The following is a 15777-nucleotide window of genomic DNA, read 5'->3' on the forward strand; positions in this document are numbered from 1 at the left end:
TGGTGAAAATGATAGTTGGTAGAACTCACGAGGTAGAAATAATTGGAGCAATTAAAGTAGTCATTGTAGTAGTAATAATAACAGAGTTCCAGAATATTGAGCAAGCTATAATATGAAAACTTGATTTCTGTCCCCCTATATTTCTGCAGGGTGCTCCAGGTCTGCCAAAAAACCCCTTCTGGTGAAACTGCCAAAATCAATAATCACTGCTCACCTTCATTCTTTCATTCCTCCTTTTTCCCGCCTCTGGATCAAACTCCCACACTCTCTTCAATCCCACTTTTTCCTCCAGGTCTTCAAAACAACTGTTCACCACCATCTCTTATCTTCCCCCATCCAAAACCACAACCTTTTCTACCCCTGTTAATCCACTCCAAACCCACCTCCTTCAAATTCCCTGTTTTCCTTCTTGAAAGTCCCTGTAATGTCCATCTTGTTTACTCCGTGTTCCCCGCCCCATCCCTCTCCCTTCCACAGATCTCCTAATGTCTCTGTTCCCCACTTTTTTGAGATTCCCTCTCCCACCCCTCTTGTCTCCTGTTACCTTTGTTATATGTTCTCTGTGTTAACTCTTATATGAGCCTTAACAATGTCTACAAAAAAAGAATTTTCAAGCCTTCTCGGGCGGGCAAAGGCATAACATGCTGTTCACGGGTGAAACACAACATGCAAATGTATATGCAGTATTTACACTTTAATCAGTAACAAACCTTTGATTCATCACTAATGCATATTTATAATCAGTGCAAAACATCTTTTTTTTTGTATACAGAGTCAAGGTGCGTGAAAGAGTGAGAACACAAAACGGATCATCACGCAACAGAACCAAAGGAACAGTAGAGAGGGTGTGGGGGACACCAACAGCAGGGTTGAAGGATAAAATAGATGGAGACTTGGCCAAACAATGGATGTGGGGAGGAATGAGAGGTTGGGCAGGATGCAAAGGGTAGACAATATGGATATAGAAGGAAACTTTCAGGAAGAAAAAACTGGAAATTTGGAAAGCAGTCAGCATGGGGTGGATTCATGAGGGTAGAAAATATCATGGTTTTGGATGGGGGATGACCTGAGATGGTGGGAACAGCTGTCTTAAAGACTTGGAGGAAAGAATGAGATTGAAGAAAATGTGGAAGTTGGTTCCACAGGTGAGGGGGAAAAAAGCAACAAATGAGTGTGTGTGTGTGTGTGTGTGTGTGTGTGTGTGTGTGTGTGTGTGTGTGTGTGTGTGTGTGTGTGTGTGTGTGTGTGTGTGTGCGCACCATGCAGAAACCTTAGAGGGGGAAGGGTGTGGGGGAATGGGACAACGCATGAAAAGAGCAGAGGATGCAAGCCCAAAAAGGAGGCGGTGGAAGACAGAGAGACCACTGACCAGACTGTGATGGGAAAGAGATAGGGCCATAGACTCAGCTTCATCATGGGAGATTCCAATAATCTTGAAGGTCTTGGTTTCCACAGTGTCAAGCAAATGAAGGTATGAGGTAGTATAGGGACACCAGCCCAGAGGGAAGAGCAGTTCTCCATGAAGCTGCGGATGAAAGCCTCGTCAGTGGATAAGAGTTCAGGTCTGCCTTGAAAGGGCTTTGGACGACAGAGGATGTCCAATCAGTGACTGGCTTTGGAGGGCAACTTAGTAATGTGGTTTGCCCAATGAAGATCATGGCTGATAGCAGAGGCACCACGAGCTTCCAAAACGAATTGGGGCTCTGGCCCCCTCGATTTGAGGCTTTGGCCACTTCAAATCCCCCAATCCCAAATAAAACATTGAGCACGGTGGCCCATGAAGAAAAAATAGGCAAATTGTTCCATAAAGGATGATGCACGTGGTAAATTAAAGGACTTTTTGAATTTTCAATAAGATGTATTTCAACCTTTGTGAATTCAAGCAATGAATAAAGTACAAAAACGAAAAAGTATCACTTTACAAACTCGACTTGATGTGGAAAAGCGCAAATTTATATTTTTTATGTGCAATTATACGTTTCAAATATGTTGAACACAATGCCACATCTTTTACTGATTAGTTAACCCTCACCACCCACGGTTTGAGAAAAGTTATATTAGTAAACAGTCTACATACATATATATACATATATATATATATATATATATATATATATATATATATATATATATATATATATATACATATATATATATATATATATATATATATATATATATATATATATATATATATATATATATATATATATATATATATATATATATATATATATATGTATATATATATATATATATATATATATATATATATATATATACATATATATACATATACATCTTCTTCTTCAAGCCTGGTGTTGGCGCAGTGGTTAATTAAAGATATATTAAACCGGAATTAAAGAAAGTGTGCCCCATTAAAGATATACATCTTCTTCTTCCTTCGGCTGCTCCCGTGAGGGGTCGCCACAGTGGATCATCCGTATGATCCGCATAGTGATTTGGCACATGCTTTACACCAGATGCCCTTCCTGACGCAACCCTGGTCGCCTCTTACGACACAGGGATATGGTACACCTATTTTAACCGGGGTATACACCGGCCCAGTACACTGGTACTCACTACGCCGACCTCGGAAGGATGACAGGCTGAGTCAATCCCCTGGTGTATTAATTCAGTGGCCGAACGGGGCTTGAACTCAGGACATTTTGGATCCCAAGCCGCTGCCCTAACCACTGCGCCCACACCAGGCTTATGTATATATATATATATATATATATATATATATATATATATATATATATATATATATATATATATATATATATATATATATATATATATATATATATACATACATATATGCATATATATATATATTGGCAAGCATCAGTGTGTACCATCTGTTATGCGTTTTTGCAAAGCGATCAATGATGGCATCCTCCGACACACGTCATTGTTGCCTGTAATTAGCGCTTGTTCATGCATCTCACTGACCTCAGTCTGATTTCAAAGCCATAAAGTAGCTGATTGTAGCCAAGGGGTTAAAATACATTTGGGGCACAGCAAAAAAAAAAAACCCAAAACATTCACGGCACGTGATCAGCGACGCCTCTGGCTGTAAGTGAGACCCAGGAGTTTGAGTGACTGAACTTCCTCAAAAGGATTGTGAGAAAGTTATCGATCGGAGGGTTTGCCAGATGGTCCTTTTGGAAAGAGAGAGAGTGAGAGTGTGAGATTTGTCAGGATTGAGAGACATATTCCAAGTGTTGGACCAGTTTGTGATTCTTTTTTTCAAGGTCTGAAAAGAGGAAAGAGGCTGCAGACTGCTTATCTGAAGGAAAAGGGATGTCACGACAGAGGCTGGAGCCATCAGCAAATAGATAAAGGGGATTATGTAGAGAGTTAGAGAGATTGTTGATGAAGATTAGGAATAGGACTGGGCCCTTTGCTTGAATAAAGCTGCGTTATTTGCATTTAGAGGGGAAATAATCCAGCCTTCCAAAGATATGATCTAAAAAAAAGAGCCAAGTGAGATTTAATATTCAATATTGAACAGGATGCAATCAGGATGAACTTGAGTTCAATTTTAGATAAAATTTGAATGAGGGACAAGTTACATGTCCCTCTCCCTCTTCCTCGTCATTTTGTTTAAATGCCTTTATGATAAAGAGAGTCACGTGAACCATCAGTGGTCTTGGTCTTGCAAACCCAGAACAGAAGAGTTGAAAGAAAAGTAGGATATAATGCGTGTGTAATGCTGCTTCACCCCCATCCCCACCCTCCGCTCTGCTAATTTTATCTCCTCATTTTTCCCCCATCACTTATTCCTACAAACAACACCCAGTACCTTTGGGTGGTCATTCTGAGGCAGTGACATCAACCATTGCCAGTTGACTCTCTGCGGATGTCTAGCAAGTACAATAAGGTGAATTTTTTTTCCTACTTCCAAATTGATGACAATACTCAGGAGCTTCAACAAATCCTATTTACTAGATATTAAGTGTAAAACTGTACATCAAGAACTCAATTTCTCACTTACTGATCTTTCACCTCCCAACCCCCAGGAGTACCTCTGGCTGTGACTTCCCCTCCACTCGCATCTTTTGTTTGTCTGTGTTTTACCATCCTCCAAACAGTGAAGACTTTATCTATATCTCTCTCAGACAATGGACATATTTTTAACCACTTATCCAAACTCTCTCTTTCTAATATGTGGAAATTTCAATTGTCACCATTCAAATTGGTTGGGTGTTGGTACCTCTCTCACCAGCCACGGCACTTCAGCAAAGGACTTCTGTGACTCCATGGGTCCGACTCGATCTGTAAACTTTCCCACCTGGATTTCTGCCAATGGCAAATCCTCCTTTCTGGACTTGGTGATTTTTCAGATTTTTCAGATTTGGGTTTTCAGATTTCTCTGCGTTTTTGTGTTTTGCGGAATGAAGGGTTTTATGGTGGCCAGAGTGAAAATCCTGCCACGAACCTCCTCATAAAAAGTAACCCAACTGCAGGAGGACGTCCGCAGACACAGTTGGGCACTAGATATGGATGGCCGTCGGCTCACAAGGAGCTCCTCTGCCCTTTGACAGGTTTTGTTTGTAATCCTGCTGGGTGTCCATATCCAAACACCCTCCTCACCAAAAAACCTGGTGGGGGAGATGGTTTAGTCGCCGACAACCCGACCATGGAACAGGTTAGAACAGGTTTACATGATACCTGTAGCAGATCACAGATCTAATCTGGCCTCATCTGACAAAGGCCTGACCTCGGGACGGTCATATATATTCAAAGAATTGTGAAATATAAAACCTCGATCACCAATCCAAATATCACAGTCAAGCCAAACTCATGGGGTATTCCGTAATGTTATCTGATTTGGTGAGAGTCAAACGTTAAGGGCTATTTTACGTCCGAGACCAGGTGTGCCAGGTTTATCACAAATAATGCACTAGAACCCTTAAAACCTGATAAATCATCCAATTCTTCCCAGTTCTGCAGAAGCCGAGTCATAGACAGCACTATTGACTGCGAGAAATGGTATCAGACATCGAATAAATTATTTTTAAACAAGCATCCCAAGTCTTACAAGAGATCTGCACGTGCCGGCTTGAGGAATTTCTCATGACGACCTACATTTTCGCTCATAAATACAAAATATAAAGCATCCATAACAACGTACAGATCACAGTAAAGCCCAGATCATGGGGTATTTATCCAATTTGATTAAAAATCAACCATTGGAGGCCATTTTATCTTTGAAACCGCAGCTATGGTCATGCGACCATTTTAATATGTGACCAGTTTCCAGAGTTTTTAGGATAGAAGCATACTGCCTAGAGGTGCTGAAGCTGTCTGCCAAATTTCATAGCGATCGGTATAGTAGTTCTGGAGGAGAAGATTGTTTTATGTTTGGGATAGAATCCAAGATGGCGAACCAATAGAAGATGAAATTCAAAAAAACGAAATTAATTGTTAGCAAGTTTCAATGGTGTGATATAAACAAGTGCAATTGGCATAGCCAGCTGTAACTTTTTGAGGTGTACGAGATGGATATAGAAGGAAAATCCCTGGAGGAAAAAACTGGAAACCTGGAAGGAAGAGGGATGAGGTGGGGTAGGGTTAATGAGGGTAGAAAAGATCATGGTCTTGTAATGGGCTCCAGAAGCCCCGGAGTGTTATTAACATTAATGTTATTCATCATTATATTATTATTATTATTATTATTATTATTATTATTATTAAGTGCTTGGGGAAGGGTCGGGGATTAATGAGCAAGTCAAGACGGCTCTGATCCGTTAGTCTGAGGGGGACGCGAACAGTATAGAATGCCTTGACCACATCAAGTTACTGCTTCCTTTTTAATAGGGGCCGTTTAAAAATATAATTGCACATTGGACAGAATTGACTGAAACATTTGTGGTTATAATCATTTTTTTTAATGTCCAGAAGGTGTGCCCCATTAAAGCCATGTTAACCTTTTATACGCCTCAACATGGAGTTCGTGCAAGGTGCAAATTTCCTTTTGGGGATGGGGGGAAGTTAAATCGTTACAACCTCCATTGTGTGACCCTTCGTCCCCATGTCAAGTTTGGATGTGATTGGATAAGTAATAACCAAATGTATCACGGTCAAAAAAACAGTCAGGCAGACACAAAATTGCGTATTTTAATAAGATACCCAGTGAGGTATCATTTCCTGAACTTCCTCGACTAGTCGAAAACTACTTGTTGGACATTACACTGTTGTTGTCTCGGAGGTGACTTCAAAGCTCGCATATCCTCGCTGGCACATTATCGAGAAGGCAGCTTTCCTGTTTCTCCGATCTTTCCTCTTCATGGTACACATTGTCCTCACCAGCTTGGAGGTCCCGTCTTCAATGTCTCCCACACAACTTTACCCGTGGACTCGAGTTCTTTTCCATACTTTGATGACATAAGGCTCTCACATTCTGAGGATTTTTAAGACGTGACCGGCCTGTCTGCTTCTTGTGCGCACCCTCTGGACTCGGTTCTTTCGAACGTGCTCACCACCGACCCTTCACCCATTTATAACCTGCTGGATTTATAACATTTATAACCGAACCTTATTTTACAAACTGTTTACTTGAGATAAGTTGCCACCTCAAGAGTCATGAGTTAACTTATAGCTGCATTGTTGTCGATGACATTTGTACATGTTTAATTTCGGGATTCTCAGGAAAGTCATTAAGGTCTGCCATTTCATGAGTACTGTATTGTGTTTTAGGTAGACAGAGTTGATCAATATATATTCCTTTTAAAGTAATTCTTCTGTCTCTTGTTGTTTGTATGTTTCACCCAAAAAACAACACAAAGGGCACATTGGTGTCTTTACATATTTTCTTCGGTGACATCCTCTGGGTTACCGGTGCACTCGCTACAGTGATTCAAGGTGGACACGTAACAACATCTGGAGATCACAGATGTCAGGGTATGAATCCATCTATAAGGATGGATTCTTTGCGAGTTACTTAAATTATTCCATACAACCACAAGAAGAATGATAAAATATACATTTAATTAAAGTGGAAACTAACATTATATTGTTCAATTATCTTGAGAGTCTATATGTCAACACTATAAGAGTCATTAGAGTGCTTCTGCCACAAATCTCATAATTCAAAATAATTTTATGGATTGATACATTGATCAATCTGACAGGATATATCCGTCATCTATTTTTCAATTGATGAGCATCTTCATTATCACTTTGTCCAATGTATTCTTCTCTCTCGTTACACATCTACACTCATATCAATAACCTCTCAGTTGATATTCCATAAATGAAAATTCACTTATTTAAAAAAAAACGAACTAAAAACGTTTTTTTAGGAAAACAGGCAAAATTGCAAATCAACAAATCTTACGTTTTATTACCGGTCTACCCTGTCGAAGGCCACATTATGGGTGAAAAGTTGGACTTGGTCTCTTGCTTTCTGCCAAATCTTGTCTGAGATGGTGGCACTATTTGTTTGTGTTTCATTATTTTGGTATTTCTGTTTGTGTCGACATGATCAAGGCTCATGGAAGAGACAGAGCAGAATGGAAGGGAACAAAAAGGAAAGGGGAAAACACCATCAGCAGAGTAGAAGTGAGTGCGAGATCAAGGGGAGGGGGGAAGGACGCATGGGGATGAACAAGTCGAAACACAGCAAGAAGACGAAGGGGAAAGCGGGCATGAAACAGAAAAGGAACATACTAACCCACAACTAACAAACCAAAAGAAAGGGTGAGGGAGTGGGTGAAATAAAATCACAGCTTGGGAATATTCTTTGCATTTTTCATTATTTCTAGTAACATCTCTTGCGCTTCAGTGATTGAATTTGCCACCTCCTTTGATCTGACTGGTACTTTCTTTTCTGCAATAGGGAACAGAATTATTGTTGTTTATTCTTCTCCCCACCCCACCCTACCCCACCTCCGCATCCCCATCCCCACATATCTCTTCCCCTTCAAGCCTTGAGCTATATCTCTTCTATAAGCCTTGATCTCCGTTTAAAAAAAACTTATGTAAGTGAGAATTTTTGACATTTTAAAGTACAGTACTCCATATTTTATTCATTTACGTCTTGACCCCAACACCCTGCATGGCAAACCTTTTTATGATGTCACTTATGGCAACTTAAATCTTTAGGTAATGGCAACAGAGGAATAACTTTTATGTATGATGCTTTCTACTGCTGGGGTTTACAGGACAGTTTAGAGGTATGCGCACTCACCTTTTTCGCTGACGAGTCTGAGTTTGAATGTCGGCCTAACTATAAACCATCTCCTTGATGTTTCGCATGTAGGGCATTTCATCAACGTGTGTACCATCCCTCGGAGGGGTGTTAACCTGGGTGTCCCCTCTATTGGCATGAGTTCGTGGAGGTCCCAAGGGGGAAATAATTAGAGCATTAAAGAAGCAGAAGGTGGACTTTCTGCTGCTCATGTTTTTATTTTTAATTCACCCGTTGTAAATGCAGTAACAGAGCAGGAATAGCCATTGAATGTGAAAACAGTTGAGAAAAATAAACAAGTAAACTTACACCGAATAACCAGACTACTAAAAGGACGTTCCCGCACTCACAGACAGTTGTGTTGTCCATCTCGATGTGGACGAGTGACCTGGGGCTTACGATGTCATTCCAGTCGATCGTGTTAACGTGGCACAGGTAGCGATTCTTCGTGATGTATACACCACCAATCAGGATTTCTGTTACAGATAAACGCTCACAGTTAGTGAATGTATTACATGGTTGTGGTTCAACACTCACCACTTTGGTAAATTTGTCATCAGTTGGAAGAGTTCTCAATGGTAGTTTTCTGTGATTATGGCAGTTCGGCGATGGATGTGGAACTGTCACTTCGTGGCAGTTATTGTAAAAACAAATGCAACGTGGCTCTATAATAGTATGGTATTGAGGGAGTAGATTATTATTGTGGCGATATACTGTACATGTGTGTATATATGTATATATACATATTTGTAAGTTTTCGATGGAAAGGCAATGGATTAGAAGTGGCAGTGCTAGTTTTTTTTTAAGATATGGTACACCATTACCAGTCAGCTTGTGGAGGTTGAGGTGTTGCAGACCTATGCGCACCCGTCCGCCTTCTGCTTTGTTGTAGTTCACCATGACGGCCAGTGCGTAGCGCCCCATGTAAAGGCGAGCTCCACGGATCAGATGTAGGTTTTCCAATGGTATTTCTTCCACTTCATTTAGTGCCACCAATACGTAACCAGACACCTCCTGAATGCTCTAATATAAGGTGAAGAGTATGGAAATGGATGTCAGCACCACGTATCACCTGGGGTCTATTTCCACAACAAATATTGCATTGTTCACCTCCAAAGATGACGGGCCTCCCATGGTCGTAGGTTTAATGCTTTAAGCTAAATAGAATTAATATTGCTTTGATACATCACATGATCGATCTTTCAGGCTAGTATTGTGCATTAGTGAATCCCGTTAAAGATATTTGCAATTCAACCACATCTCCATTGTATGATCTTGCTCAGTTCACCACATCTCCGACAGTTCAAATGACACCACAGCCTACTCCACTCGTGAGAAGGCCGAACACCTCAAATATCGTGTGCCTAATGCCTGCCTCTCTCTCTCTCTCTCTCTCTCTCTCTCTCTCTCTCTCTCTCTCTCTCTCTCTCTCTCTCTCTCTCTCTCTCTCTCTCTCTCTCTCTCTCTCTCTCTCTCTCTCTCTCTCTCTCTCTCTCTCTCTCTCTCTCTCTCTCTCTCTCTCTCTCTCTCTCTCTCTCTCTCTCTCTCTCTCTCTCTCTCTCTCTCTCTCTCTCTCTCTCTCTCTCTCTCTCTCTCTCTCTCCCCCCTGACCCTTCCCAATCGTACCCAACTGCTCCTGAACTCTGTAGCACTTGAGAAAATGGAGAAGTTTCCGTCAAACCTCGACTCTGACTCTGCTTCGGGACCGGACGACATCAGATCACATATCCTAAAAACCCTGCTCTGCTGCTCTTTCACATCCTCTCTCTACCCTTTTCACCACATCATTTGCCCTCGGTCATTTTCCATCTGCTTGGAAATCAAGCAACATCATCAAATTACATAGATAAGGTGCAAAACTACAAAACTACAGCGAAACCCCTAAACTACAGACCTATCAGCTTACTCCCAATCATCAGCAAGGTCATGGAATCCATCATCGCAGTTGATATGAAAACCTTAATTTTCTCCAACAACCTCATCTCAGATCACCACTTGGTTTTCAACCAGGTCACTACACCTTGGACAGGCTGCTTGTACTCACCGAAAATTGGTTGGAGGCTCTCATGAGATCAGGGCCATTTTTCCAAACATCTTATGCTTTTGATACAGTTTGGCATCCTGACTTCCTCTCCAAACCTATGACATCCAATGTCAACTCCACACATGGATTACTGACTTCCTCTACTCTCAAAGCCAACATGTGGCACTCAATGGAATCTTTACATCTCCACTCCTTGTCAAGGCTGGAGTGCCACAAGGTAGTGTTCTTGGACAAGTCCTATTCCTGATCTTTATCAATGATCTCTCTGTCTCTCTGGATAACCCCCTTTATCTATTTGCTGATGACTCCATGCTATGACATCCCATATCCTTCAGAAAGGCCGGCTGCAACCTCATACCTCTCTTCAGACCTTGAGAAAATCACAAGCTGGTAAAACACTTGGAATATGTCATTCAATCCTGACAAATCTCACTCTCACCATCTCTCTCTGAAAGGACCATCTCGAACCCCACCCATGTACTTTCTTAACAATCCTCTTGAGGTTGTTCAGCCACTCAAGCTCCTGGATCCCACAACCAGCCATGATTTTTGCTTTGGCAAACCACATTCCAATGTTGGCCTCCAAAGCCAGTCACAAACTGGACTTCTCCATCATACAAAATAATTCCTTGGCACACCTGAACTCCGTCCTACAAGGCTTTCATCCACAACTTGATGGAGTAATGCTTTCCCCTTTGAGCTGGCTTCCCTGCCTCACACCTTGCTCAGCTTGATGCCATGGAAACAAAGTCCTTGAAGATTATTGGAATCTTCCATGCTGAAGTTGAGTCTATCATGCGTCAATCACTTTCCTATCACAGACAGGTCAGTGGTCTCTGTCTTCTACCACCTCCTTTCTGGTCTTGCACCCTCTGCATTTTTCATGATTCCCCCCTCCCCCAGGTTTCTGCAGGGCACACACAGTCCATCATCAAACCCCATCTGGTGAAAACGACCTAAATCCAGGACCACTGCTCACCTCCATTCATTCGTTCCTCTTTTTTTCCTGCCTGTGGAACCAACTTCAACATGCTCTTCAATTTCATTCTTCCCTCCAGGTCTTCAAGACAGATGTTCACCACCATATCGGCTCAGCTCCATTTCAAAAACATGATCTTTTCTACTCTCAAACCCAGATCATCCATAATCCAAAACCATGATGTTTTCTATCCTCGTTAATCCCCCGCCACCTCCACCTTCCACCCAATCCCAAGCCCTTCTCCTCCCGGTTTCCACTTTTTTCCTCCTGGATGTTTCCTTCTGCTTCCATCTTGTCCACCCCATGTGTCGTTTCCTGCTCCTCATTCCTCACCACACCCATTGTTTGTCCATGTCTTCCCATTCAACTCCACTGTTGGTGTCTACCTCCGCCCCCCCCCTTTCTCTGCTGTTCCTTTTGTCCTGTTACATGCTGATCCGTTTATTGCACTAACTCTTCCATGAGCCGTGACTCCACAAAAAAAAAAATGCATGCATGAACAAATATTGCGGAATTTACAAGTGAAAACATGGACATTACATTTGTTTAGTGTATCAGGTAAGGTTGATGTCACCATAATTCTGGGTGTTCATTAAAGTGTGCGTAAAGCTAATAATGTCCAGACAGGTTGTCAAAATCCAGACTGCCTGAAGAGACCACCAATTGGTGATGCATAATTTACTACTAACATAATTACTCTTTCCGTGTTTGGATCTGAGTGCAGACAGATTATCAATACACATTATCTACAACAAAATAATGACAAGAATGGTTGAAAGATATGGGGTGTGCTCATGATGTTGTGGTGATGGATGAAAAACAAGAAACGAGGCGGTTGTGCAATGGGTGGTCGGGAGAAGATAAGGTACCAGACCCGCTGGAGTAATGGTTTGAGCATCTGCTCTGAGTATGGGAGGTTGGTGTTTTAAACCCTGTCCAAGTCGTACCAAAGACTTAAAAATCGTCTGTGCTGCTTTCTTGCTTGGCATGAAGCTTTTAAAGTAGGATATAGTGCAGACAGACAACCATATGTTGGCAACCATTATGCAGGCTTGATGGACCTGATTGCTTCCTCCTGCACTGAATTTCCTGGTAAGGAAACTATTATTCTGGTGGTGTGGTCTGGCCAACAAAAGAGGGGAAAACATCATTTGTTTAAATACCATCAATGTTGGGGGCAGACTTTCCAGAAGCAAGCAGAGCGTGTACGATTGCTGAATGTAATCTGTACTTTGATGAGATTTTACAGCACCTTGGGTTGTGAGACAGGAGCTCACATTTTTCAGATAACCTTTTATCCGAATTCCAAAGCTCACGCTTTCTTATACGACTCGCATTTGCAATACCAGGATACTCCTTCTCCGGAGCAAGTGGGAGCATGGCCCTTAAGCACGTTTTTAAAATTAACTCATCTATTATTAATGCATTTATTATGGAACCAAGACAGACCTCATGGATAACTTTTCTGCTTGCAAAAAAAACTCTCTCGCTGAAATACATTACATGAAATGATACTATTACCTTTTCTGAAATGGTATACAAGTGGGAGCATGACGGAAGTTATATACCAATTGATTTCACGCATCCTAATGCAAATCCATCCGTCAAACCAAACATGATTATTGAGTGGATTTGAGGAGCATTCAAGGAGTTCTAGGAATGAGACAGACAAACGAATATTGCATTGTCCAAGACAAGCCATAATTTTATTTTTCAATATACCTGGAACATATATTTCAATGTGGGAAAGTCCCAGGGTTTCACTCTGTCCTTCCATCAAGATCGGTCATCAAGCCCCTCCCCATCCTCCCTCCCTCCACCCCCCTTCCCCAGTTTCCCCGGGTGGCAGTGCAAATCTAACTATCTATCAGGACCTGTCTTGAGACCATATAACCTGTTTTGAGAGGACAAGTCTCCAAACTGACCTCAGAGGCTGGGTGACATCTTGGTATATTCTCTGCAGATCCAAATATAATCTCAATAACGAGCTCATTAAACAGTAATAAAAAAATAAAAAAACTTCCTCCAGAATTAATTGCAATATGGCTCTGCACTCTGCACTGGTGCTACTGTTTCCCATTTTGTGCCTCTGAAGGAATTCAATTCCAAGGCTTTTCATCGCAGCAGACCGAGTCACAGGACCTGCTTCTGGCCCAGTTTGGTGGACTCTGTTTTCTATCACCTCACTTATGGCCTCCTCAACCTGCCTTCTCTTTCCTCAATCTATCCACAGGCCCACGCCCCCATCTTTCCGAGATCACTCATCCAGAAATTTATAAGTGGTTTCCTTCCCCAAGTACAAGCTGGATTCTCACCTCTATTCCTTCATCTTTATCTCGATCATGACTTCTAAGTCTTCGCGAACCCATGTTGCTGAGACCTTCGATGTGCCCAAGTGTTTGTGTAAAATGGCGAAAAGGCTTCCTTTCATTTTGCGGTGGATATTTTTGGGACTTTAATGTAGTAATCACTCCATGATAAATGCTTCAACCTGGGCCCCAGTTTGCATCTGCCAGTTGACTTGATTTGGAATCATATTCAAGGTGCTCACGTCCATGCTTTACATGAGCTGAGTATTTGCCTGCTGTGGAATATGAAGGCGCACCTTTACCAAACCATGCATTTGCGGATGTTTTTTTTTTTTCGAGCCGACTCCGTCTTGACATAAAAATGTGATGACACCTCAAAGCTTATTATATTTAGATCCATAACTGTCTGATGGGAAAAAAAATTCCAGATTATTCTCAGAAATAATGTCATAAATGAAATTAATGGCACATAACAAGTACATACATCTGTAGGTTTCTAATGAGCAAAGAGAGAAAAAACAAACTCTATGGTATCGATGAATGACTGGTTCCTCAAACTTCTTAAAACCCTCTTACAAAACCCAAAATGATAGCTTCAGTGGAATGTAACAGCCAGATGCAGCCATGTATGGGGGGCTGCGGGGAAATTTAGAAGTTAGAAATTCCAATATCAGAAATAGACGGACGTATTATGAGGGAAATTGAGACAGTGTGAATGACTCAAGTTTGTTTCCACATTTGTGTCTTCGGAAGGCAATTATAATTATCTAAGGACATTAACCAGCAGAGCTTTCATCCAGGAGGAAGAAGATTGGTTTGAGTTTTATCCAGATTCCAAGGCTCATCATGACTGACATTCACATTGTTAGGGAGCCCCAGATAACTGGAAAAAAAAGGCTTCATTGTTAAGGGAACTTCAAAAGTCCCCTTTCTCTCTATATTTATACATCCCTCTCTCTCCCCTCATTATATATATATATATATATATATATATATATATATATATATATATATATATATATATATATATATATATATATGTCTTCTTTTCTTGTTCAGTTTTAAAGCATTTCACAAAATAACTGACAGCAAATGTAATGAATTGTGTGCAACCATATAGTTTGAGACTTTCATTAAAGTCGAGCTGTTGAACACAGCTCGACATGGCATAGGTCAGAGGCAGAGAAATTTCATTTAAGTACAAGTTCAAAGAAGAAATATTCTGACACCCTCTACATTCACAAAATAATGCAAACAGATTCCCGAATAATACATTGACCACATGATGTAATGACCCTGCTCTGATTGCCAAGCCTTTTGTCATTGCCATCTTTCTGCTGCAGAAATCCGTCAAAAAGGCTGATGTTAATTTATTTATTCAAGTAATTTGAGCAGATTTAAAAAAAGAAATTCTAAATGAAATTTTCACAAAGAGCATCCAATTCCAAAAAATTGCCATTTGGTGTCAGGATTCAGGAAATCCATGATGAAATTTTGATAAAACCGTACGAAGCTGAATAACTGACTGTCTGCTGGCCATCTTGAATTTTGTGAAAACGTATTTTGTCCTCACAATAACTCCAAAAACTCTGGACGTACATATGTAGCTGGAATTTGGAAGTGATCTGTGAGTGCATGAACTTGGAACTGCATAATGTTTTTTTGGGTGACTCAAATCACGTGATTCAAGATGACGGCCAAGGGGGGGGGGGGAAGATTAATACTCGACTAATCATAAGCATCAATTTCTGATCGGTATTACAAACATCTTCTGGCTTCAAAGGTGAAGGGATTCGTTCACGAGGTTTCAACGTCATCAAACACAGGTTGATAATGTTCAAAATCAGGTGACATTTCAACCGCAAGCTGCTTGCTGAACATGAACATTATATGTCACATGATATGCATTTTCTGATCAATGGCCTACACAAAATCATATAGAGGCATTGGTTGCATTTGTATGACAAAGAATGGTTCACAATCCTTGTTTGTGATTTATTTTAGTGCAAACATATTTCGGTTCTAATCCTTCATTGTGCTGCCAGCCTGCCAGGGAAATCAACTTTTCAACAACATATGAAGGTAAGCATACTTCATTGAAGTGACATATTCCTGTCTACACATTACATCAGCTTGTTAGCTCGAGTCAGCTGCCAGAGATAGTCAATATACTGCCTCACTGGATACGACTCAGTGCATTACTATGGTCGTACGGCCTTCTATCTCATGACTGAATAGGCTGATC

General features: G+C 41.1%; 1 protein-coding gene across 5 annotated transcripts in view; it reads right to left on the reverse strand.

Moving 5' to 3' along the window:
- LOC147014258 (receptor tyrosine-protein kinase erbB-4-like) overlaps positions 1–15777 on the reverse strand; it is a 504201-nt gene that overhangs the window by 118183 nt on the left and 370241 nt on the right. For all 5 annotated transcript variants that reach the window (XM_085852070.1, XM_085852071.1, XM_085852069.1 and 2 more), the window contains exons 3-4: positions 9025–9223; positions 8551–8676 (exon numbers count right to left, since the gene is read on the reverse strand). In XM_085852070.1, the coding sequence (XP_085708196.1) occupies positions 8551–8676; positions 9025–9223 (325 nt within the window). The remainder of the gene's footprint in view (positions 1–8550; positions 8677–9024; positions 9224–15777) is intronic.

Source organism: Eptatretus burgeri, chromosome 13 (genome assembly GCF_056783735.1).
Source record: "Eptatretus burgeri isolate ZD-2024b chromosome 13, Ebu_testis_v1, whole genome shotgun sequence".
Taxonomy (NCBI): Eukaryota; Metazoa; Chordata; class Myxini; order Myxiniformes; family Myxinidae; genus Eptatretus; species Eptatretus burgeri.